Raw genomic sequence first — 27,351 nt, forward strand, 5'->3', positions numbered from 1 at the left:
CTCTGTCAGAGGATGGCGACTACCACTGACATGTCTCTGTTACATTGTAGATGGACCTTCCAGAGCAGCTGTATTGTTGTAGAGAGGTAAGAAGGCTTAACAGAGAACAGCTGTATAACGACGAGAGGTAAGAAGACCTGTTGTTTTAGAGAGCAGCTGTATAACCTGTTGAGGTAAGAAGGCTTCAACAGAACAGTTGTATAACCTGAGAGGTAACAAGGCTTAACAGAGAACAGCTGAACCTCTGGTGTTTTAGAGATGGTGACTAAGATAGACAATACAGAGCAGCTTTATAGATGGAGAGGTACAGAAGACCTCGGCTACAGAGCAGTCCTGTAACGACCTACAGAAGTAAAATACCTTAGAGGATGAACAGCTGTATGACCGGGAGGTACAGAAGACTTTCCAGAGCAGCTGTATAACCTGAGAGGTAAGAAGGCTTAACAGAACAGTTGTATAACCTGAGAGGTAACAAGGCTTAACAGAGAACAGCTGTATAACCCGAGAGGTAACAAGACCTAATACAGAGCAGCTTTATAGCCTGAGAGGTAAGAAGACCTAACACAGAGCAGCTGTATAACCTGAGAGGTAAGAAGACCTAACACAGAGAACAGCTGTATGACCTGAGAGGTAAGAAGACTAAATACAGAGCAGCTGTATAACCTGAGAGGTAAGAAGACCTAGTACAGAACAGCTGTATGACCTGAGAGGTAAGAAGACTTAACAGAGAACAGCTGTATAACCTGAGAGGTAAGAAGGTTTAAGAGAGAACAGCTGTATAACCTGAGAGGTAAGAAGGTTTAAGAGAGAACAGCTGTATAACCTGAGAGGTAAGAAGACTTAATACAGAGCAGCTGTATAACCTGAGAGGTAGGAAGGCTTAAGAGAGAACATCTGTATTGGCGGCTTAACACGGAACAGCTGCAGAACATGAATGCGAACTTAAAATGGGCTATAGTCACTCCTGCTTTTGTTTCAGAAGATCCTTCAGAGCTGAGGAACATAGTCCTGCAGGAACCCGAGGTGGTCGCTAAGATGAAACTGAAGATCAACCAGTACCGGAAATCGATGGTCCCGGCACAAAGGAGACAATGCTCACTACTAGCTGAGCCATCTCTACATGGCGGTGTGTGGTCTCCAGGCTGGTGCTGACAGCCTCGTGTCCCTTTGAAAGTGCTGGTGTCCTCTGATGTCCTCTATCGTCTTCTGCTGATCCAGGCAGTCCATGAAATAGGGTCTTGGTGTCATCTGATGTCCCTGAAGTATGATCTCATGGTCAACCCCTGATGTCTTCTCATGGTCAACCCCTGATGTCTTCTCATGGTCAACCCCTGATGTCCCTGATGTCTTCTCGTGGTGAACCCCTGATGTCTTCTCGTGGTCAACCCCTGGTGTCTTCTCATGGTCAACCCCTGATGTCTTCTCATGGTCAACCCCTGATGTCTTCTCGTGGTCAACCCCTGATGTCATCTCGTGGTCAACCCCTGATGACTTCTCATGGTCAACCCCTGATGTCTTCTCGTGGTCAACCCCTGATGTCATCTCATGGTCAACCCCTGATGTCATCTCATGGTCAACCCCGGATGTCTTCTCATGGTCAGCCCCTGATGTCCCTGATGTCTTCTCATGGTCAACCCCTGATGTCTTCTCATGGTCATCCCCTGATGTCATCTCGTGGTCAACTCCTGATGTCATCTCGTGGTCAACCCCTGATGTCATCTCATGGTCAACCCCTGATGTCATCTCATGGTCAACCCCTGATGTCATTGCGTGGTCAACCCCTGATGTCATCTCATGATCAACCCCTGATGTCATCTCATAGTCAACCCCTGATGTCTTCTCATGGTCAACCCCTGGTGTCTTCTCGTGGTCAACCCCTGATGTCTTCTCATAGTCAATCCCTGATGTCATCTCGTGGTCAACCCCTGATGTTTTCTCTTGGTCAACCCCTGATGTCATCTCATAGTCAACCCCTGATGTCATCTCATGGTCAACCCCTGATGTCTTCTCGTGGTCAACCCCTGATGTCATCTCATGGTCAACCCCTGATGTCTTCTCATGGTCAACCCCTGATGTCTTCTCATGGTCAACCCCTGATGTCTTCTCATGGTCAACCCCTTATGTCCCTGATGTCTTCTCTTGGTCAACCCCTGATGTCCCTGATGTCTTCTCTTGGTCAACCCCTGATGTCCCTGATGTCTTCTCTTGGTCAACCCCTGATGTCCCTGATGTCTTCTCATGGTCAACCCCTGATGTCTTCTCATGGTCAACCCCTGATGTCTTCTCATGGTCAACCCCTGATGTCCCTGATGTCTTCTCATGGTCAACCCCTGATGTCTTCTCATGGTCAACCCCTGATGTCCCTGATGTCTTCTCATGGTCATCCCCTGATGTCTTCTCATGGTCAACCCTGATGTCTTCTCATGGTCAACCCCTGATGTCTTCTCATGGTCAACCCCTGATGTCCCTGATGTCTTCTCATGGTCAACCCCTGATGTCTTCTCATGGTCAACCCCTGATGTCTTCTCCTGGTCAAGCCCTGATGTCCCTGATGTCTTCTCATGGTCAACCCCTGATGTCTTCTCCTGGTCAACCACTGATGTCCCTGATGTCTTCTCGTGGTCAACCCCTGATGTCTTCTCATGGTCAACCCCTGATGTCTTCTCATGGTCAACCCCTGATGTCCCTGATGTCTTCTCATGGTCAACCCCTGATGTCTTCTCATGGTCAACCCCTGATGTCTTCTCATGGTCAACCCCTGATGTCCCTGATGTCTTCTCGTGGTCAACCCCTGATGTCTTCTCATGGTCAACCCCTGATGTCTTCTCATGGTCAACCCCTGATGTCTTCTCATGGTCAACCCCTGATGTCTTCTCATGGTCAACCCTGATGTCTTTCTCCTGGTCAACCCCTGATGTCCTGATGTCTCCTGGTCAACCCTGATGTCCCTGATGTCTTCTCCTGGTCAACCCTGATGTCTTCTCCTGGTCAAACCCTGATGTCTTCTCATGGTCAACCCCTGATGTCTTCTCATGGTCAACCCCTGATGTCTTCTCATGGTCAACCCCTGATGTCCCTGATGTCTTCTCATGGTCAACCCCTGATGTCTTCTCATGGTCAACCCCTGATGTCTTCTAATGGTCAACCCCTGATGTCTTCTCATGGTCAACCCCTGATGTCCCTGATGTCTTCTAATGGTCAACCCAAGTTGTCTTCTCATGGTCAACCCAAGTTGTCTTCTCATGGTCAACCCAAGTTGTCTTCTCATGGTCAACCCAAGTTGTCTTCTCATGGTCCTGATGTCTTTTTGTGGCCAAACGATCCCTGGTGACGCTGAAACACAGATGTCCCCTGCTCATGGTGCACTGGGACAAGTGTGGACCTTCTGTACAGCGAGATGATGATTGATTCTAGACAAGGAATAGCATCTACAGTATTAGACGTAGCAGGTCAATGACCTCAAAGGTCCGCCTGAAAGACGTCTAGACTGTTTGAATATGGAACACTGGCAATAACACATTCCACTTCCCAATTTGTTTCCAGCAGTCATGCTGCAGCAGATGGCTGATGTATCCGGTTTCAGCATTATAATATATAAAGTTATAAGAATAAACAGATTCGCAGCTTGCTGATCCTTTGCTTCATCGTTTGTGGTCAGATCAATATAGCCCTGTCTCAAACGGAAGCCAACTTTAAGAAATTAATGTCCGAAGAATGGTAGAGACGTGAGTGCTTTTTTGTTCTCATCGTTGCTTAACGTTTCATTCACCAATATTTCAGCTTTAGGATGACTGACTGAGTATGGTTTTACGCTGCTTTTAGCAATATTCCAGCAACATCACGGCGGGGGACACCAGAAATGGGCTTCACACATTGTACCCATGTGGGGATTCGAACCCGGGTCTTCAGCGTGACGAGCCAACGCTTTAACCTTTAGGCTACCCCACCGCCCCCTCAGCTTTAGAATGGCGGTCTGGTCTGGACTGTACAGTCGCAGATGTTACTATAGTAGATACGCATCAAGGGTGTCATTTCAGAACACAACTGTATTTTATAGCATATGAAACAGGATATATAGTGGAACATACACACAGAACTGTATATAGTGGTACATATACAAATTTATTATGAATAAATAATGCCAAACTGGTCAAATATAACAAATGCTATATTTGGGAATATAATTTCTCAGTAAAATACATATTCTAGTACTTTTGTTGTGTTGATTCCCATCCGGGATTCGAACCCACACCCTCAAAGTCAGGCACCTTATCGACAGCACACAAGTCAGATTTCAGCATCGGTTTAAGCATTGTGTATTCTACATAATACTGTAGCGTTAGAATTTTCTGAAATATATATTTCATCACCGATTTCGTTCAAATTTGAAATATATATTAATCATAGCAAATACAAAACAACATATAGTTGCAAAAGTCTAGATTTTGATTTTTAATTATTGTCCAAACAGTGATTCGAACCCTGTGTTTTGAACATTCCAGAATGTATCCCGAAAATTATAATGGGTCATGCTTAACATCAATTTATTCAGACGTGAAAGAGTTTACATTGGCCGGTGATGATTGGCTGGCCGTCCAGGTAATCAGGCAAACAAAGGTAGCCCAAGCCAGAGTAACACTTAGTCCATGATACACAATAACTCGGGTAGATGACTACGGCGATGGCACCTGACAGAATGAGAGTATATTTTTTGAACGTGGACCTTTGGAAATATTCAATGATAATGAAGAAAAATGACCGACCCAGCCACATCTGAACAAGGTACCTGGAGCCAGCTAGATACACAGAGGTATGATCGTTTTACCCCGAGCTATGACAATTCTGGACACTCTTTTTCCTAGCGTCCGCCTTTTGGCCACTCTGGGTTAACGAGAGGTGCAAGTTCAACATACAGTTTCCCTGGCTACAGACTTTCAACGTAACCTATGAGGACAGCTTGGCGTTTCACTTTCTCAGAATGGGCGATGGACATTGTCGTACTGCTCATGCACAGAAATGTAACGTTTCTGCTTTCGTCTCCCCTCAAATATTGAATGTTATGAGAGAAGATACAACGAAATCATTATGCATCTGATTTCAAAACTTGTCGAAAACTGCACTGGCAATATTACAGAGGTATCTTCTTGGACGTTAATCCCGGGGTAAGAGTTCCGCCCGTAACTCCCGCTTTAAATGTAGAATACATGTATTTATTAGGATTATTTCGTGGGGTTAGGTTTAGGGTTAAGAGTTAGGTTTATGCTTTTTTATAAAAAGCTTAGGCCTGTATTCTTAGGCACAGGATGATCAGAAGAAATACGGGGGTAACGGGCTGAAACACCCCACACCCCTGAATCAGTATGTAAAGTCAGTGTCAGTTTGATGTGTTTTCATACTACTCAAAGAACTGTTGGGGCGGTGGGGTAGCCTGTCACGCCGAAGACCCGGGTTCGAATCCCCACATGGGTACAATGTGTGAAGCCTATGTCTGGTGTCCCTATGTCTGATTTTGCTGGAATATTGATAATAGCGGAATAAAACCCAAGTCACTCACTCACTGACTTGCCATATAGTTATGTCTGATAGATGTTAAGAAATTTGAAGATCACGAAGTCGTGAAACGTTTTCTCCCTCCGTTCCGCATCCCCGCTCTCCTGTGTTTCTTCATATTATTAACTTGACGTGCCTCTGCGTGTGTTTCGGCTGCTATCGGCGGGACAGGATACGCTCATCTTGTCGAGATCACGTGGTATCTTTATCATACGTTGTCACATGCCCACGTGTCACTGCATGGCGGAATAACTTACAAAATAAATCCACTGTTTCCACACAGACAATTTGTCATAAACATGTTCTTTTCATTGGGATGAAGCCTTGGGATATTTCTGATCGATATTGATTTTGTGCTCCCATGCATGGTTGCAATTGGAGGAGATCGTTATCTTTAAGCATACATCACAGTTCAAATCTATCGATTGGTCGGTAAAATCAGTCGGGTCAGTTGGTGTGTGTTTTACGGTATGTTTTCATAAGTTATTTACCGCGTCTGAAGTCAACAGAGTGAAACCATTTTCTGTTTCTGAAATGAAAGAAGCGTGAAAGATGTATTTTTGTCTTGTCATGTCATGTCATCTCATATTGTTTTCAGTGGTATCACATTACTTCGTTAATTGGCTCATTACTACAACAAACACACACAAAAAAGACATTAAGACGATCAAACTGTAGGTATGCGTGCACTTTGATAATTATTTGCTTATAGCCATTTTGAAGGTCTATAAAAGATCGAGGGAGAGAGTGACTTTAGTTTTACGCCGCACTCAGCAATAGTCCAGCCATGTGGCGGCAATCTGTAAATAATCGAGTCTGGACCAGACAATCCAGTGATCAACAGCATGAACATCGATCTGCGCAATTGGGATACGATGACATGTGTCAACCATGCCAGCTAGCCAGACCACCCGATCCCGTTAGTCGCCTCTTACGACAAGCATGGGTTCCTGAAGGCTCATTCTAATCCGGACCTTCACGGGTATTTAAAAGATCGAATATTCCTTATTTTTCTTTTATAATTTTAGGTGTGTATGTGTGAAACGAGCAAGACGTCTATTACCCACCACATTGTGGGGATACTTACGTCAGATAATTCTCTACGAGTTTTAACAGATACTAGTAACTGAAAACGACAAACAAAGGGAGGTAATCAACTTGTAACGGCAAGTGTGATCAGTCAGGAAAACGACAAACGAATGGAGGTAATCAGCTTGTAATGTCGAAAGATATCAATCAGTTTCGTGCTTACTGTACCCACGTCCGGTAAAATGAACTTGTCAAATGCATACATGCCACCTATACTCCAAAACACCACTTAACATCATCTAAAACTGTAATAACTTTATGTATTTTCCTTTGGAACGTTGTGCTCGGCATGCCGAGCTTTTAAACACATGGCTGCCTACCATAAGTTAGAGATTATTAATATTTGGGGGATTATTTTTATTAAATTATCTGCTTAGTCTTCTCTTCCACAAATATCCCGCCGCGATCATTCCTCACGTGCCAAAAGATATAGGAGGTCGTTTGAAACAATTGGACAAATTGCACGCACGCACGCACACAATTAACGATTAAGTCGGGTTTTGCACGTGTTTTATACTTTAGTAAAATTGCAACAACTATATCTAAAGTAAATTCCTAAGAAAGGTAGCAAGAGCCCGATACATTGAACACCAGGTCCTTAAGACTGTAAAATTATACCACACACTAATGAATACAGGTTTGAAAAAAGTGTTGTATATCCGATATACCCTTCCCGCCTTTCATTCCGTGTGGTGTAAGTTATATATCCGATATATTCCCTTCCCGCCTTTCATTCCGTGTGGTGTAAGTTATATATCCGATAGACCCTTCCCGGCTTTCATTCTGTGAGGTGTAAGTTATATATCCGATAGACCCTTCCCGGCTTTCATTCTGTGAGGTGTAAGTTATATATCCGATAGACCCTTCCCGCCTTTCATTCTGTGAGGTGTAAGTTATATATCCGATAGACCCTTCCCGGCTTTCATTCTGTGAGGTGTAAGTTATATATCCGATAGACCCTTCCCGGCTTTCATTCTGTGAGGTGTAAGTTATATATCCGATAGACCCTTCCCGGCTTTCATTCTGTGAGGTGTAAGTTATATATCCGATATATACCCTTCCCGCCTTTCATTCTGTGAGGTGTAAGTTATATATCCGATAGACCCTTCCCGGCTTTCATTCTGTGAGGTGTAAGTTATATATCCGATATATACCCTTCCCGACTTTCATTCTGTGTGATGTCGTATGATGACAATCAATGACTGTTTACCAACAACATCGCACACCTGAAATACTGCTGAAACAAATACATGCTCATGATATAGTCAGAGTTGTACAATCGACTCTGCAAAATACATGCTTTTAGTAGAGATTACTTATGGACGTGGAAAGGGTTTGGCCTCTTCTATTTATATATCCGATATACGCCCTTCCCGCCTTTCATTCTCTGTGATGGAAGTTATATATCCGACACATTCCCTCCTTGCCTTTCAGCCTGAATGATATTACAATATTTTGTTTTCAACACTATTATCTAAGAGATAGTTCATAATTGATGGGGTGTGATGCTGATCTGAGAAGCACGTGCAACGTGAATATGTAGAAAGTATGTGACACCCACCAAGCGGCATGTAATGTACAAAATCAATGACCGCCCACGGCCCCCACTATTCCCATTATGTTTAAGCATCGTTTTTAAATTTTGTCACGTGACACTTAAGATCCGGGTTCGATTCCCAACATGGGTACAATGTTGAACCCATATTCACTCACTGTTGCTACACAAGGGGGAGGAAGGTAGTGTCGTGTATATATGCTTGGCTCTTCATTCATGTGATCTGGGCTCGATCCCACAGGCTTCAATGTAAAGAACCCACTCTTTGATGTCTTAATCATAAGGCTGACGACGCCTGCATTAAGCTGAAGCTATGCTAAATTTTGTGCTAAACCCAGTTCACTCATTCTGTCTCCAAAGGTAACCAAGTTCTGGTACCCAAATCACGAAGTTTTCCAATGAATAATTCTGCTGACACAAGACACCTGTGTTTGAATTCTCCCGGTTCGATGTCAGTATAATGATAGACATATCAATCGAGTACAAATTCACAACTCTCCTGCGTTTAGAAGATCTGGATCTCCGAAGACACCATGACAACCATTCCAAGATGTCTTTGAAGGATTGAACAGTCTTACTGTTCCATGTGCTACCTCTGTGTAGTGGACATTCTTGTACGGACCTTAATAGCATCAGCACTTTTCAGAAAGATACCGTTCTCCACGGGTCGAGATTTTTGTCAACATCTCCCCACACACACCTAAACTCATCATCACCCCCAGCCATAAATTATGAACGGTCCCAAAATCACAGCACATGTACTTTCAGTTTACCTAAACTCGGGGCATTGCCTGTTAGTGCTATGTTGTTCGTTGCGATGCCTACAAACAGTAAATTATTCAGAAACCTGATTTTTTTTCATTGTTGAAAACCGGACAGGCAATTTTTATCCGGACTGGTAATTTTTTAAAGTTACCAGTCCGGCTGTCTGGCTTGTAATTTTGGGAGATTTAAACACTGGGGTGGGGGAGTCTAATCAGAAAACCCTCGAAATAACTTCCGATTGGGATTATATCCGAAGTTATGATGACACTGACGTTAACCTCATGAGAATGGTGATACAGCTCTGAGTACACATACACGAATTTGCGTTTCACTTTCTTCCGGATAAGACCCGTGAAGATCCGGGTTAGAATATTGATCTTCAGTAACCCATGCTTGTAAGAGGCGACTAACGGGATCAGGTGGTCAGGCTCGCTGACTTGGTTGACACATGTCATCGGTTCCCAATTGCGTAGATCGATGCTCATGCTGTTGATCATTGGATTGTCTGGTCCAGACTCGATTATTTACAGACCGCCGCCATATAGCTGGAATATTGCTGAGTGCGGCGTAAAACTAAACTCACTCACTCACCCTTCCGGATAATGCCAAGAAAAGCAATTAACGATGCCTTTTTCTTTTATACCTTAGTACAACAGGTTGGCCCAGTGGTTAATGCCTTCCGGTTCTGAGTTCGAATCCCCACACATGTTCACTTGCATTGTTGCCACACAGGGACGGTAGGGTAGTCTCGTGGTTAAAGCTTTCGCTCGTGACGCTTAAGATCCGGGTTCGATTCCCAACACGGGTACAATGTTGAACCCATATTCACTCACTGTTGCTACACAAGGGGAGGAAGGTAGTGTCGTGGATATATGCTTGGCTCTTCATTCATGTGATCTGGGCTCGATCCCACAGGCTTCAATGTAAAGAACCCACTCTTTATGTCTTAATCATAAGGCTGACGACGCCTGCATTAAGCTGAAGCTATGCTAAATTTTGTGCTAAACCCAGTTCACTCATTCTGTCTCCAAGTTCTGGTACCCAAATCACGAAGTTTTCCAATGAATAATTCTTGACACAAGACACCTGTGTTTGAATTCTCCCGGTTCGATGTCAGTATAATTAGAACAAAATGGAAATGAGACATCGCAATTGCGGTGGGCCGAGTGCATGCATCATCTCTAGACGTTGATGATCATCTTGCGTTTTTAAATAATCAATAAACTCGAACACATCCACTGAGTACATGCAACAGAGCGCGGATCATACCATGGTCCCTTGTGTTTGTTGTTATGTGTGTTTACAGTGCTGGTGCATGCTTGATAGACATATCAATCGAGTACAAATTCACAACTCTCTTGCGTTTAGAAGATCTGGATCTCCGAAGACACCATGACAACCATTCCAAGATGTCTTTGAAGGATTTAACAGTCTTACTGTTCCATATGCTACCTCTGTGTAGTGGACATTTTTGTACGGACCTTAATAGCATCAGCACTGTTCAGAAAGATACCGTTCTCCTGGGGTCGAAATTTCTCACTTTACCGAACACTGGCGTCATCAGCTGTGGGAGACAATGTCTACTGAGACGACGGTGCAGGTCATTCAACGTGGATCTAGGAAAGTCGGAATGTCAGCTGAATGAGCTATCATCGTTTGGCAGTGTGGCCAGCAATATTGTAGGTGTTCAGAACAGCGTGGTCAGTGACATTGACCAGTGGCCAGGAAGACTCGCGGGAGAATGTCAGAACCACTCATGTCCTGACAACTCAGTGTGTAAGGTTCTGGGCACCGGGATTCAGGGCACGGGATTTCAGGGCAACTGGGTTCAGGGCACCGGAACTATTTGTCAAAGTGAGTGCAGTGATCCTCCAAGATTAACCAATGGTGTCGTCTCACCCAACACAACCAAATATGAAATTGGTTCAACTTTGGGCTACAGCTGCGCAGCTGGGTATCTGAAGAGCGGTGAAGCTGTTTGCCAGGCAGATGGAACGTGGTCCAACTTCAGCTGTGAGATTGGATGCCAGGGTCTACCGACAATCCTTCACTCCATCAGAGAATCAATCGATCATACTGACCTATGGCCAGTCGGCTCCAGCCCCAACATCACGTGTTCACCTCCTACAGCCCAGATGGGGAAGGTCACGTGTCTATCGAATGGAACATGGTCGACGATGACGTGTCGAATGGTGCGGTCATGCGGGGAAGTCCGAAACTGTAGCACGCTCAATGGTGACGGTGAGTACTGGCTATTTCCCCAGATATTCAACAACGTGTCCGTGAAGATATTCTGTCGTGGGATGAACTCTGGGACCCCACAACACTATGTCACTTTACCACGTGAAACGTTCTCCAACTATTCAGATACCAGCTGCAGAAATGACCAGTTCGAATCGTGTGTCTCTCTCCGCTACAACAAGATCCTAATTGACGATACTGATACAATGACCACAGAATACAATGGTCTCACAGACCATACATTTGCTAACGACAGCAACTGCGAAGTCGCCGAATACGCTGGAGCCTTTGACTGTAGCTTAGACTCTTCCTGTACCGGAAACAAGGGGAGACAATTCAGAATAGACACTGGTCTAACCGGCCTAGTTGTCGCCCCTGAAATACAATGGGTTGTAAGAAGTGGCTACGGTAATGTGACAATACAACGATCCGACAGCAACCGCATCATCAACGGGCACTGTGTCACCAACTGCAGCTACTGTTACGCCAATGAGGACACCATATCTTACATCCCAGATGAATCATTCGTGCCGAGTCTTAGCAGCGCTAAAGTACCTATCTGTTAGTCAGTCCAGTTTGTCTAAGTCAAAGATGTTGTGGCGACAAAATAGTTATTTCCTGAATGCACATACGCAGACACTGATACGCCGCTCGTTGAAATTATCACTGGAAGAAATGGATATTGTAACACTGAAAAGAAATATCGATTGTTAAAATCAATGAGTTTGCTTTACCGTCGATTTGGAAAGTGTTCGAGTTAAAGACGACTTGTACGCCCGAAGCAGAGTGCGAAATAGCCACTGGCCCACTAGCCCGTGGCTAGTAAATATCCAGTCGGGCCAGTAAATCTGCAATAATACAGATATGAGATGTTTACCATTTTAGTGAAACCCATTAGCGTGTGTATGGTGCCCACAGACCTGGAATCAGGACGAACCAATCAGTCATAGGCTCCTGGCGTGTCCAAGGGACGTCACTCTGCACACCTAATTGCAGCGCCTTCTGCGAATGTGCCACCAAAGTCGGATCATTCTCATGTCTGAAGCCTAAGTGTTGACACTGACGCTGATATTCGAAAGCATGATGTTACTCGGAACCAACTTCTGTAATGTTTCTTTCAAGGACGTACCGCCATGTGGTGTTATTTGTCGTGTCCAGAAGCACCACACGTCGTTGAACACTATGTTGAAACTTTCACCGGGTACCGCTAACCAATTGGAGAAATGATCATCAACGTTTGCTGAATTTGTTCATAATTCCTGGATAGATGAACTGACATTACGATTTCCACCCATTGGGGACACGTGTGGTTATGATCTGAGTTAGGGTCAACCCTATGCTGGACTACGGAGACCGTATGTTTGATCCATAAATCGTTAGCTGTGTATAACGTATGTGACATCATGAAATGCTTGTATATAATGTTATATTATTTAGTTTAAACTATATTAGATATTCAATTTGGTATAAATGATGGTCCAGGTTTAGATATAACTGATGCTCCAGGTTTCGACATAACTGATGATCCAGGTTTACAAATAACTGATGCTCCAGGTTTAGATATAACAGATGCTCCAGGTTTAGATATAACTGATGGTTCACGTTTCGATATAACTGATGATCCAGGTTTAGGTATAACTGATGATCCAGGTTTAGATATAACTGATGGTCCAAGGTTTTAGATATAACTGATGGTCCGTTTAGATATAACTGATGATCCAGGTTTAGATATAACTGATGATCCAGGTTTAGATATAACTGATGATCAAGGTTTAGATATAACTGATGATCCAGGTTTAGGTATAACTGATGGTCCACGTTTAGGTATAACTAATGGTCCAGGTTTAGGTATAACTGATGATCCAGGTTTAGATATAACTGATGGTCCAGGTTTAGGATATAACTGATGATCCAGGTTTAGGTATAACTGATGATCCAGGTTTAGGTATAACTGATGGTCCAGGTTTAGGTATAACTGATGATGGTCCAGGTTTAGGTATAACTGATGATCCAGGTTTAGATATAACTGATGGTCCAGGTTTAGATATAACTGATGATCCAGGTTTAGATATAACTGATGATCCAGGTTTAGATATAACTGATGGTCCAGGTTTAGATATAACTGATGATCCAGGTTTAGATATAACTGATGGTCCAGGTTTAGGTATAACTGATGGTCCACGTTTAGGTATAACTGATGATCCAGGTTTAGGTATAACTGATGATCCAGGTTTTGATATAACTGATGGTCCAGGTTTAGGTATAACTGATGACCAAGGTTCAGATATAACTGATGATCCAGGTTTAGATATAACTGATGATCCACGTTTAGATATAACTGATGATCCACGTTTAGATATAACTGATGATCCACGTTTAGATATAACTGATGATCCACGTTTAGATATAACTGATGATCCAGGTTTAGGTAGAACTGATGATCCAGGTTTAGGTAGAACTGATGATCCAGGTGTAGGTAGAACTGATGATCCAGGTTTAGGTATAACTGATGGTGCAAGTGTCGACATAACTGATGATCCAGGTTTAGGTATAACTGATGGTGCAAGTGTCGACATAACTGATGAAGTAGTGTACACAACAGGGGTACGAGATCACTTCCAACAAAAGACTCAGTTATGTCAGGCCCTTATCTCTCTCCGCTAGTGTGCATACCACTTTTGAATCCCCAGCCAACTTCCTGGTCACTATGACCGCGAATCGGCACTTTCCTGGTCCCTCGCTTATGTTGTTTTCATGTCAGTTATATAATGTTGATATGGTTTTATATTAAATGTTGACTTTTGAAATCCTCATCGTGTGTAACTTAACTTTTATCTCGCTATGTTTTGTGTGCATGGGGTATTATATTATTAGAATTAAAAAGTCACTTGTTACATTATAACATGGAGTGCAACGAACTGCTCGAACAAATGTTGGTGTCGCCGGATGATAAGAGCGACGACAAGCGAGATAGACTGGTGGCGCTGGCGGTCGGCGGCAAAGCCAAACAATCCTTGGGCGGCGACCACACTCCCGATAAAATTTAGAAAATGCCTCCCGATGACATCGATAAGCTGTACGGGAGATACGAAACCCGGCTCAGGGCCGAGATGACAAAAACTATAGGGTCGACCATGACGCAGATCTACACCGGTTTAGCGTCGTACTTCCTTTCCATTCCCCGGAACGTCGACTTTACCTGTGGGAAGATCTCGATAAAGATCCGTTCATCAGCAGCCTGAAGTTAGCAGTGGGTTCGTTTTTCGTTATTCGTTATTCATTTCACCTGTTCATTTCATGTTTATATTAGGCGACAGGCTTGGTAGGTATCCGAGACGTCGAAATTGTTAATGATCTGTTATTCCTGTATGTGACTCAGGGTAAACTTTGGTCAAATTCACCAAAATGTGCATGTCTCCAATGATAGTATAACATTTTGAGTGAATATTTCAAAGTAAATAGTCATGTAGTGTGAACAACACAGATTACATTTTCGACATAAGGTATTGTCCCTTTCGTCCAAACCCAGAAAGCCAGAACATATCTTCATACGGTTTATTTGTTTTCGAATTTATGTTTAATATGATGTCTCCCAAAATGTGTAATCTACGTTACCCCATGAAAATGACCATATAATTATTACGTAAATTACATGTATTCATTAAATAGTATTTCTTATTTACAGTTTTATGTGGGGACAATACCATATCAATCTCATAGCCACTAAATTTCAGCCGATTTCTCACCATGATGCTTCACAGGTTTAAAAGGTTTAGGATGTAATCTACTTGACCACCATAAGACAAAAACTGTACATTCAGTGCCACCAAAAGGGTTTTAAAATGAACGGACCAATTCAGTTGTAATAAGTAAGTGAAGAAGGTGCTCTTTCTTTACACCGGAGAGCGGAAGGTCGCGGGTTCGATCCCCGACCGTGTCATACCAAAGGACGTTGAGGACACCATATCTTACATCCCAGATGATTCATTCGTGCCGAGTCTTAGCAGCGCTAAAGTACCTATCTGTTAGTCAGTCCAGTTTGTCTAAGTCAAAGATGTTGTGGCGACAAAATAGTTATTTCCTGAATGCACATACGCAGACACTGATACGCCGCTCGTTGAAATTATCACTGGAAGAAATGGATATTGTAACACTGAAAAGAAATATCGATTGTTAAAATCAATGAGTTTGCTTTACCGTCGATTTGGAAAGTGTTCGAGTTAAAGACGACTTGTACGCCCGAAGCAGAGTGCGAAATAGCCACTGGCCCACTAGCCCGTGGCTAGTAAATATCCAGTCGGGCCAGTAAATCTGCAATAATACAGATATGAGGATGTTTACCATTTTAGTGAAACCCATTATGCGTGTGTATGGTGCCCACAGACCTGGAATCAGGACGAACCAATCAGTCATAGGTCCTGGCGTGTCCAAGGGACGTCACTCTGCACACCTAATTGCAGCGCCTTCTGCGAATGTGCCGCAAAGTCGGATCATTCTCATGTCTGAAGCCTAAGTGTTGACACTGACGCTGATATTCGAAAGCATGATGTTACTCGGAACCAACTTCTGTAATGTTTCTTTCAAAGGACGTACCGCCATGTGGTGTTATTTGTCGTGTCCAGAAGCACCACGTCGTTGAACACTATGTTGAAACTTTCACCGGGTACCGCTAACCAATTGGAGAAATGATCATCAACGTTTGCTGAATTTGTTCATAATTCCTGGATAGATGAACTGACATTACGATTTCCACCCATTGGGGACACGTGTATTGGTTATGATCTGAGTTAGGGTCAACCCTATGCTGGACTACGGAGACCGTATGTTTGATCCATAAATCGTTAGCTGTGTATAACGTATGTGACATCATGAAATGCTTGTATATAATGTTATATTATTTAGTTTAAACTATATTAGATATTCAATTTGGTATAAATGATGGTCCAGGTTTAGATATAACTGATGCTCCAGGTTTCGACATAACTGATGATCCAGGTTTACAAATAACTGATGCTCCAGGTTTAGATATAACAGATGCTCCAGGTTTAGATATAACTGATGGTTCACGTTTCGATATAACTGATGATCCAGGTTTAGGTATAACTGATGATCCAGGTTTAGATATAACTGATGGTCCACGTTTAGATATAACATGATCCAGGTTTAGATATAACTGATGATCCAGGCTTAGGTATAACTGATGATCAAGGTTTAGATATAACTGATGATCCAGGTTTAGGTATAACTGATGGTCCACGTTTAGGTAAAACTAATGGTCCAGGTTTAGGTATAACTGATGATCCAGGTTTAGATATAACTGATGGTCCAGGTTTAGATATAACTGATGATCCAGGTTTAGGTATAACTGATGATCCAGGTTTAGGTATAACTGATGGTCCAGGTTTAGGTATAACTGATGGTCCAGGCTTAGGTATAACTGATGATCCAGGTTTAGATATAACTGATGGTCCACGTTTAGATATAACTGATGATCCAGGTTTAGATATAACTGATGATCCAGGTTTAGATATAACTGATGGTCCAGGTTTAGATATAACTGATGATCCAGGTTTAGATATAACTGATGGTCCAGGTTTAGGTATAACTGATGGTCCACGTTTAGGTATAACTGATGATCCAGGTTTAGGTATAACTGATGATCCAGGTTTTGATATAACTGATGGTCCAGGTTTAGGTATAACTGATGACCAAGGTTCAGATATAACTGATGATCCAGGTTTAGATATAACTGATGATCCACGTTTAGATATAACTGATGATCCACGTTTAGATATAACTGATGATCCACGTTTAGATATAACTGATGATCCAGGTTTAGGTAGAACTGATGATCCAGGTTTAGGTAGGTGATGATCAGGTGTAGGTAGAACTGATGATCCAGGTTTAGAGGTATAACTGATGGTGCAAGTGTCGACATAACTGATGATCCAGGTTTAGGTATAACTGATGGTGCAAGTGTCGACATAACTGATGAAGTAGTGTACACAACAGGGTACGAGATCACTTCCAACAAAAGACTCAGTTATGTCAGGCCCTTATCTCTCCGCTAGTGTGCATACCACTTTTGAATCCCCAGCCAACTTCCTGGTCACTATGACCGCGAATCGGCACTTTCCTGGTCCCTCGCTTATGTTGTTTTCATGTCAGTTATATAATGTTGATATGGTTTTATATTAAATGTTGACTTTGAAATCCTCATCGTGTGTAACTTAACTTTTATCTCGCTATGTTTTGTGTGCATGGGGTATTATATTATTAGAATTAAAATCACTTGTTTACATTATAACATGGAGTGCAACGAACTGCTCGAACAAATGTTTTGTCGCCGGATGATAAGAGCGACGACAAGCGAGATAGACTGGTGGCGCTGGCGGTCGGCGGCAAAGCCAAACAATACTTGGGCGGCGACCACACTCCCGATAAAATTTAGAAAATGCCTCCCGATGACATCGATAAGCTGTACGGGAGATACGAAACCCGGCTCAAGGCCGAGATGACCAAAAACTATAGGGTCGACCATGACGCAGATCTACACCGGTTTAGCGTCGTACTTCCTTTCCATTCCCCGGAACGTCGACTTTACCTGTGGGAAGATCTCGATAAAGATCCGTTCATCAGCAGCCTGAAGTTAGCAGTGGGTTCGTTTTTCGTTATTCGTTATTCATTTCACCTGTTCATTTCATGTTTATATTAGGCGACAGGCTTGGTAGGTATCCGAGACGTCGAAATTGTTAATGATCTGTTATTCCTGTATGTGACTCAGGGTAAACTTTGGTCAAATTCACCAAAATGTGCATGTCTCCAATGATAGTATAACATTTTGAGTGAATATTTCAAAGTAAATAGTCATGTAGTGTGAACAACACAGATTACATTTTCGACATAAGGTATTGTCCCTTTCGTCCAAACCCAGAAAGCCAGAACATATCTTCATACGGTTTATTTGTTTTCGAATTTATGTTTAATATGATGTCTCCCAAAATGTGTAATCTACGTTACCCCATGAAAATGACCATATAATTATTACGTAAATTACATGTATTCATTAAATAGTATTTCTTATTTACAGTTTTATGTGGGGACAATACCATATCAATCTCATAGCCACTAAATTTCAGCCGATTTCTCACCATGATGCTTCACAGGTTTAAAGGTTTAGGATGTAATCTACTTGACCACCATAAGACAAAAACTGTACATTCAGTGCCACCAAAAGGGTTTTAAAATGAACGGACCAATTCAGTTGTAATAAGTAAGTGAAGAAGGTGCTCTTTCTTTACACCGGAGAGCGGAAGGTCGCGGGTTCGATCCCCGACCGTGTCATACCAAAGGACGTTAAAATATGGTACTTGTTGGTCCCTGCCTGGCGCTCGGCATTAATGGGTACAACAAGGACTGGTCGGCTCGGAGTCAGTATAATGTGTCTGAGTGGGGTATCCATGCTTCGCTGCGGCATGGTATCTCAGTGGGCTAGCACTATAAAAAGTCTTGGCTAGTACAAGCAGCTGCACATACACATACACACGCATGCACGTCGTCATATGAGCGAAATATTCTCAAGCACGATGTTAAATCCAATTTCACCTCACCTCTTTCTTTACACTTTAAACGTTTGGTAGGTGCTGAAGGACGTCTGTGTAATCTACGTTATGTAATTTACGTGACCTCATTTCCAAAGGAGCATCATATTTTTCACGGATCGCACACAATAGTTACGTACCTTTGGCACTGACCGTGCACTGGTTCCAGAAGTAATAATGGCGCAGTCATACAAGCGCCAAAAGCACATGGCATGACGGACATTTTGTTCAGTTGCGGGATTGAAATGTGCAAGAGTAGAACCTGTGTAGAACTGATCACACATTATCAGGGCTACTCAGGTAAGACAGTTTTATGGATCTAAAGTTATGGCATGAACTCTTCTAAACATTAAATGCTTATTTGCTTTGAATTGGCTTATCATTGTTGCTATTCTACATCAAACTAAACAGGTAACGTGATTACAGTTTGGATGAATTTTCACTGTACTTGTGTACTGTCTGTACTTTAAATAATGAATGAAACGAAGAACAGTTCATTTGTTTTGTATCTTTTAATGTAACTCTGTGTAATAGAATAGCAACATTTCACCATTATTGTGCCTAAATTTCTATATAGATACGGTATGTTACGGTAACTTAGATGACAAGGTGGTATTCAAGTATAATGGCCATATTGTGTTGTTTTGTCACAATATAATACAGATAAAACGTATGTGAAATATATTTCCAGTAACACTTTGTTTACAAAACACATGTAAAGTAAGTTTGATGATCAATTTATGCAAATTAATTTAGCCAATCCTGGGTACCCAATCATGACTAACGATCTTCGTGTTCTCCAGGACTTCTGAATTTGCATAGTTTGAATTTTGTGAACAATAAATGATGTTCCTTGGTTCAGACAAGGTTATTTACTTGGTAACCAGACAAGGTTATTTAGTTGGTCCAGACAAGGTTATTTACTTGGTCCAGACAAGGTTATTTACTTGGTCCAGACAAGGTTATTTACTTGGTCCAGACAAGGTTATTTACTTGGTCAGAGACTTGGGTTATTTACTTGGTCCAGACAAGGTTATTTACTTGGTCCAGACAAGGTTATTTACTTGGTCCAGACATTTACTTGGTTATTTACTTGGTCCAGACAAGGTTATTTACTTGGTCCAGACAAGGTTATTTACTTGGTCCAGACAAGGTTATTTACTTGGTCCAGACAAGGTTATTTACTTGGTCCAGACTTGGGTTATTTATTTGGTCCAGACAGGGTTATTTACTTGGTCCAGACAAGGTTATTTACTTGGTCCAGACAAAGGTTATTTACTTGGTCCAGACAAGGTTATTTACTTGGTCCAGACAAGGTTATTTTTGGTCAGACAAGGTTATTTACTTGGTCCAGACAAGGTTATTTTATTTGGTCCAGACAAGGTTATTTACTTGGTCCAGACAAGGTTATTTACTTGGTCCAGACAAGGTTATTTACTTACTTGGTCCAGACAAGGTTATTTACTTGGTCCAGACAAGGTTATTTACTTGGTCCAGACAAGGTTATTTACTTGGTCCAGACAAGGTTATTTACTTGGTCCAGACAAGGTTATTTACTTGGTCCAGACAAGGTTATTTACTTGGTCCAGACAAGGTTATTTACTTGGTCCAGACAAGGTTATTTACTTGGTCCAGACAAGGTTATTTACTTGGTCCAGACAAGGTTATTTACTTGGTCCAGACAAGGTTATTTACTTGGTCCAGACAAGGTTATTTACTTGGTCCAGACAAGGTTATTTACTTGGTCCAGACAAGGGTTATTTACTTGGTCCAGACAAGGTTATTTACTTGGTCCAGACAAGGTTATTTACTTGGTCCAGACAAGGTTATTTACTTGGTCCAGACAAGGTTATTTACTTGGTCCAGACAAGGTTATTTACTTGGTCCAGACAGGTTATTTACTTGGTCCAGACAAGGGTTAGGTTATTTACTTGGTCCAGACAAGGTTATTTACTTGGTCCAGACAAGGTTATTTACTTGGTCAGACAAGGTTATTTACTTGGTCCAGGTTATTTACTTGGTCCAGTTATTTACTTGGTTCAGACAAGGTTATTTACTTGGTCCAGACAAGGTTATTTACTTGGTCCAGACAAGGTTATTTACTTGGTCCAGACAAGGTTATTTACTTGGTCCAGACAAGGTTATTTACTTGGTCCAGACAAGGTTATTTACTTGGTCCAGACAAGGTTAGGTTTTACTTGGTCCAGACAAGGTTATTTACTTGGTCCAGACAAGGTTATTTACTTGGTCCAGACAAGGTTATTTACTTGGTCCAGACAAGGTTATTTAGTTGGTCCAGACAAGGTTATTTACTTGGTCCAGACAAGGTTATTTACTTGGTCCAGACAAGGTTATTTACTTGGTCCAGACAAGGTTATTTACTTGGTCCAGACAAGGTTATTTACTTGGTCAGACAGTTATTTACAGAAGGTTATTTACTTGGTCCAGACAAGGTTATTTACTTGGTCCAGACAAGGTTATTTACTTGGTCCAGACAAGGTTATTTACTTGGTCCAGACAAGGTTATTTACTTGGTCCAGACAAGGTTATTTATTTACTTGGTCCAGACAAGGTTATTTACTTGGTCCAGACAAGGTTATTTACTTGGTCCAGACAAGGTTATTTACTTGGTCCAGACAAGGTTATTTACTTGGTCCAGACAAGGTTATTTACTTGGTCCAGACAAGGTTATTTACTTGGTCCAGACAAGGTTATTTACTTGGTCCAGACAAGGTTATTTACTTGGTCCAGACAAGGTTATTTACTTGGTCCAGGTTACAGACAAGGTTATTTACTTGGTCCAGACAAGGTTATTTACTTGGTCCAGACAAGGTTATTTACTTGGTCCAGACAAGGTTATTTACTTGGTACAGACAAGGTTATTTACTTGGTCCAGACAAGGTTATTTACTTGGTCCAGACAAGGTTATTTACTTGGTCCAGACAAGGTTATTTACTTGGTCCAGACAAGGTTATTTACTTGGTCCAGACAAGGTTATTTACTTGGTCCAGACAAGGTTATTTACTTGGTCCAGACAAGGTTATTTACTTGGTCCAGACAAGGTCCATTTATTTACTTGGTCCAGACAAGGTTATTTACTTGGTCCAGACAAGGTTATTTACTTGGTCCAGACAAGGTTATTTACTTGGTCCAGACAAGGTTATTTACTTGGTCCAGACAAGGTTATTTACTTGGTCCAGACAAGGTTATTTACTTGGTCCAGACAAAGGTTATTTACTTGGTCCAGACAAGGTCGCATTTACTTGGTCCAGACAAGGTTATTTACTTGGTCCAGACAAGGTTATTTACTTGGTCCAGACAGGCTTATTTACTTGGTTCCCTTAAAACGTTGTGTGACGTCAGGACCAATAGCATTAAGTCCAATATTTGTTTGTAAAGGAATATCAAGGCATCACAAATGAAATTAATAGTAGTGACATTCATGACATGACTTATATATTCTGAATGCAGGCAGTCTTCAATGATCGATATTGTCGATGGAAGTGTCACCAGACCTATTGCTAACAACATTGTCAATTTACGGATAGACGTACTGGAGGGTCCTATATAGCACATTAGGCCAGGCCTAGGCATACATGGGCACAGTAGAACAACAGGAGAGTACTCTCCATTTTTAGAGGGGCAGTGGGGTATCCCAGTGGGTAAAGTGTTCGCTGGTCACGCTGAAGACCCGGGTTCAATTTCCCATATGGGTACAATGTGTGGAATACGCCGCCGTGATTTTGCTGGAATATTGCTAAAAAGCGGTGCAAAGCTGCTTACAGTACTACTCATAGATGACTACAGTACTACTCAACGCCCATAACTTAGATACTTTCATTCACTGAAGACAAGGCCCGCAAAAGGTCTTAATCTGAACTCTGTGACATTGTCCATGTATATGATTTGTGACGCAGCACACCAAACAGCAGCTACCGCCTTAACTATGGCATAAAGTTAAAATATTGAAATTCCTGATTCATTTTGCAATGCGTACCAATGAAACTCCCGAACAATGCCTTGTTAAATTACAATACGTGCATCGAAAGTTGAGCCCCTTAGTTGATGCTATATGGTATTATGGGACAGCATAATATCGAGACGAATAAATACTTGTGTCATAAACAATGATTCTTGAAACATAACATCAATTTACAGATGGGCGTTAAAAGCAAAACCGCGTTAAAATGTGATTCAATCACTGAAAATCAGCATCGACGCCACCAAAAATAAGGTCTTGAAAGAGAAAATTATACAGAAACCATTTATTTTTATTTAACCATTAACTCTTGTCTGGCAGCTAGTATCTTGCTAATACGTTATATGAGAAGTGTCTGTTAATGTAGGATGCATTAGGAGAGTATTGACAGCCGGATCAGTTACTGATGACGAAGTGGACATTAGGGATGAACAATGAAGGCCAAGTTATTTAATTTGTTAAAGTTGTTCTTCAAATGTAACATGCACCGTTACCGATTATTAGTAAACCAACATTTATACATTTACTCGCTGTTAAATTGCCACGTATCATTAAATCATTTCTATTCAGAAATATGATGTAAATAAAGTAATAGGTTTGCACAAAAGACACACCAAAGAACAAGTTCATTTTGTATATAACCACGACTGACTGACTGACTGAGTTTGGTTTTTACACCGCTTTTAGCAATATTCCAGCAACATCACGGCGGGGGACACCTGAAATGGCCTTCACACATTGTACCGCATTGTACATTCGAACCCGGGTCTTCGGCGTGACGAGCCAACGCTTTAACCACTAGGCTACCCCACCGCCCCATATATAACCACGAAACGCCTTCCAGACCCAGATGCTTGATGGACATTTAGAAGTTAGAAGGTAACATAACAACGTATAGTATGGATTTACAGCTTCTTTATTATTTACAACACAGCGTTTCTGGGCTACTTCTTGCCCCTTTGGTCACCCTGAAGACCCGGGCTCGATTCCCCCCATGGGTACAATGTGTGAAGCCCATTTCTGGTGTCCTCCGCCGTGATATTGCTGGGATATTGCTAAAAGCGGCGTAAAACCATACTCACTCACTCACTTCATAACGCTGCACTTAACAATATTCCAGCTGTATGGCGGCGGTCTGTAAATAATCAAATCTCGACCAGACACCTGATGAAACGGCAAACAGTAGCCCAGAAACCTTGTGTTGTAAATCACCAGAAATAAACATGTTGTAAATCCATTACAGACCGCCGCCAAATAGCTGGAACATTGCTGAGTGAGGCGTTAAACAACCAACCAATCAACCAACCATGATCAAAAGAAATGATTGACTGATCCACTGTTTAGTTCTAAGACCACACTGCACTGAAATGCTAGATCACGTTTTAAGTTCACAATGCCTGGTTGGGTGTAGAATGTGCAGGTAGTGAATATAACGTGAAACTGAAACAATATAACAATATATACTACTCACACTTTGCTAAGGATCACCAAAATTCACAACTTTACTAAAACGTAGATTTATATTTTGAAATTGTATCCATTTAAAACTGGATAAATAATAATATGGTAACCCGTCTTTAGGCAAACAGTTACTTTAATCTAACATTATGCACATGAGACATGAGTAACCATAACAATGGTTTTTATGGCACCAGTCAGCCATTTTGCAAATCATGGAACGAGTCATTGACAAGTACACAACACCTGTCAATAGCAGGTATGAGATCCACAAGATGAAATGACACACTGAAACCTAGGATCCATGCTTAAAATAATCTTATAGGCCTGTTACTGAATAAAATGTCCGTCTGTCTGTCATAATCTTAGATATTAAAACCAAATTTGACCCCACATCATAGTTTTCTGTTGAATCCATATTGTATTAATATGATCCTAAGCAAAGTGTGTATAGTTATTTCGGTAAGCACACTCAAATCCAGACATGGCATGTATCTCCAAGTGTATTTTTTAACGCCGCCCTCAGCAAGAAAAAGAGTGGTGCTGGTGGTGGGGTTTGCAGGAGCCCCCGTCCTGAAAGGGGCGGGGGCATGAAACTCACGTGAAATAGTGTGAAAATGAACTGTGCGCCCCCATTTCACAAAAGTCTGCACCCGTCCCATGTACTCTAGTTATTTTAAAGTCCTACGAGCGGATTTGTAACAACTTGTATTTATTATGTATGTAAAACCTTTCTCGTCGCTATATAGCTGAATACCTGTGAAGGTCCTGGTTAGAATTGATCTTCAGTAACCCATGCTTGTGGTAGGAGGCGACTAACGGGATCGGGTGGTCAGGCTCGCTGACTTGGTTGACACATGTCATCGGTTCCCAATTGCGCAGATCGATGCTCATGCTGTTGATCACTGGATTTCCTGGTACAGTCTCGATTATTTACAGACCGCAGCAATATAGCTGGAACATTGTTGAGTGCGGTGTAAAACTACACTCACTCAATATAGCTGAAATATTGCAAGAAGTTAAATTTTAACTCACTCACTCACTCATGTAGCTGATTGAGCTTCCTCTTACGACAAGCAGAGATTGCTGGGGATCTAATTTCTTACTAGGGCGGTGGGGTAGCCTAGTGGTAAAGCCTAGCCTAGTAGCGTCACGCCGAAGACCCGGGTTAGATTCCCCACATGGGTACAATGTGTGAAACCCATTTCTGGTGTCCCCCGCCGTGATAATGCTGGAATATTGCTAAAAGTGGCGTAAAACTAAACTCACTCACTCACTAATTTCTTACTCAGAATTCCTACAAGCTGATTTAAAGTGGTCATATATGTGATTGAAAAGATCGCAAGAACGCAGCCGGTTGGTTGGGAACGTGTCGCGCGCACGTACCTTGCACGTGAATGCTGGTCGGCACGTGCCATTCTTCACCACTCGTCCCTTTCCGCAGCCAAGTCTATTCGGTTGCTCCGAAAAGACACAAGTTGAACACGCCGATGTGAGTGAGAACGAGCATGTGCGTTATTCTTGTGGCCATTTTTCACACCTCGAGGTAATCAGTGAGGAGGTGGGGAAGTCGTGGTATTGCAAGGCGAAGATATACTAGTAGCTGACGTGAGTAGACCGTTTTGGTTTGGTTATGGGATGAAGTAGCATGTTAACTTACTGAACGGATGGAGACGGCACAGCACAGGTTAATGAATAAATAACTTTGTCTGTGAACGTGCTTCTCGAACACCTGGCTGTCCCTTTCTCTGCTCTCCTCCCTCGTAACAAACAGTGAACTGTGTCAATATTTTAATGATAGTTTGTTAAACAACATTTTTATTTTTAGGACAAAACTTCTGCAAAAAACCTCACAGAGTGGGTATGATGTTTTGATTATGATCAGCGTTTCATGGAGCATTTTATGTTTATTAGTTTTAGAGTTAGATTGCAATTCATCGGTCCGCTTTTGAGCCAAACGGACTGTAGATATCTACTGTCCGTTTGAGTCACAAACGGACCGATGAATTGCAAATTTGATCATTGTACAAAATTGCCACAGAAATATAAATAGTACACGTTTATCATTTACTAATACCCAACAGCTTTCTTATAATTGAAAATTTTCCGGACTCAACCAAAAAAGTTGTTTAACAAACTATCATTAAAATTTTGACACAGTCCACTATGCGTAACGAGGGAGGAGTGCAGAGAAAGGGACAGCCAGGTGTTCGAGAAGCACGTGCACAAATGCCGACACAGTTATTGATTCATTAACATGTGCTGTGCCGTCTCCATCCTTTCTCGCACACCTGTCTGTCCCTTTCTTTGCACTCCTCCCTCGTTCGTAAAATGAACTGTGTCAAAATTTTAATGATAGTTTGTTAAACAACTTTTTTATTTTTAGGACATAAATTCTGCAAATAAATCAGAGTTGGTCTGATGTATTGATTATGATCAGCGTTTCATTAAGTATTAGATGTTTATTATTTTTCGAGTTAGATTGCAATTCATCGGTCCGTTTTTAAGCCAAACGGACTGTAGGTATTCCATTTTCATCTTCTTGTAAGTACATTTTGTAAGTACACCCTCAGTCAGGCAGCAAATTGCCAGCACACAAAGTCAGCCGCCTAACCCGCTCAGCCACCGCGATTTCCACAAAAAGGGGCCTCAACCCCCAAAGTACCAGAATTTGTACTTTACCAAGAAAGTGTAATCCCAAATATAACATATACATACACAACGGCGTTTAATAAAATACTGGCTTAAACTTGTAAATATGCATCAACAAAGAATGCCCCAAAAAGCTTATGATATGCTAATGTAATCAGGTCGGTGAGAACCGCAAAACGACCTATAATAGTTAGATCGAGCTATAGTAGTTCAAACGAGCTATATGCCTATAGGTTGATCGAGCTATAATAGGACATACATGGAAGAGGCCCTTTAACAACAACTTTCCGCACCGCGGTCATGGCATTGCTACACGACTGGAATCGTTTAACCCATATTTGAGAAGCCACTGGCACCACAAACCCGAGCGTTTGTGATATATGAGCTGCTAAACTACCTAACCCTATGGACATTTACACTTGGGAGACAAAATAACACACCAAAAACAGAAAATATACCCC

At 42.0% G+C, this 27,351-nt stretch overlaps 2 protein-coding genes and 1 long non-coding RNA gene across 3 annotated transcripts; 1 reads left to right on the forward strand and 2 right to left on the reverse strand.

Annotated features, from left to right (window-relative positions):
* Positions 1 to 361: 361 nt before the first annotated feature.
* LOC124279649 lies at positions 362 to 4,993 on the reverse strand. The gene is made up of 11 exons (XM_046715485.1): positions 4,929 to 4,993; positions 2,971 to 3,051; positions 2,797 to 2,886; positions 2,709 to 2,763; positions 2,160 to 2,280; positions 1,948 to 2,117; positions 1,828 to 1,884; positions 1,411 to 1,644; positions 1,254 to 1,314; positions 1,060 to 1,221; positions 362 to 423 (listed from the first exon to the last, which is right to left on the reverse strand). The coding sequence occupies exons 1-11, from the start codon at positions 4,991 to 4,993 to the stop codon at positions 362 to 364; spliced, it is 1,158 nt and encodes a 385-aa protein (XP_046571441.1).
* Positions 4,994 to 9,520: 4,527 nt separating this feature from the next.
* LOC124279671 lies at positions 9,521 to 24,538 on the reverse strand. The gene is made up of 3 exons (XR_006899439.1): positions 24,385 to 24,538; positions 15,637 to 15,640; positions 9,521 to 9,545 (listed from the first exon to the last, which is right to left on the reverse strand). It is a non-coding gene; the product is annotated as an uncharacterized LOC124279671 (long non-coding RNA).
* On the forward strand, positions 10,219 to 13,676 carry LOC124279670. The gene is made up of 2 exons (XM_046715514.1): positions 10,219 to 12,706; positions 13,647 to 13,676. Exon 1 carries the CDS (start codon positions 10,252 to 10,254, stop codon positions 11,764 to 11,766), a length of 1,515 nt encoding a protein of 504 aa, XP_046571470.1. The 5' UTR covers positions 10,219 to 10,251; the 3' UTR covers positions 11,767 to 12,706; positions 13,647 to 13,676.
* Positions 24,539 to 27,351: the final 2,813 nt, after the last annotated feature.

This window comes from Haliotis rubra, unplaced genomic scaffold, assembly GCF_003918875.1.
Source record: "Haliotis rubra isolate DU_JTF1 unplaced genomic scaffold, ASM391887v1 Scf254, whole genome shotgun sequence".
NCBI classification, from domain to species: Eukaryota; Metazoa; Mollusca; class Gastropoda; order Lepetellida; family Haliotidae; genus Haliotis; species Haliotis rubra.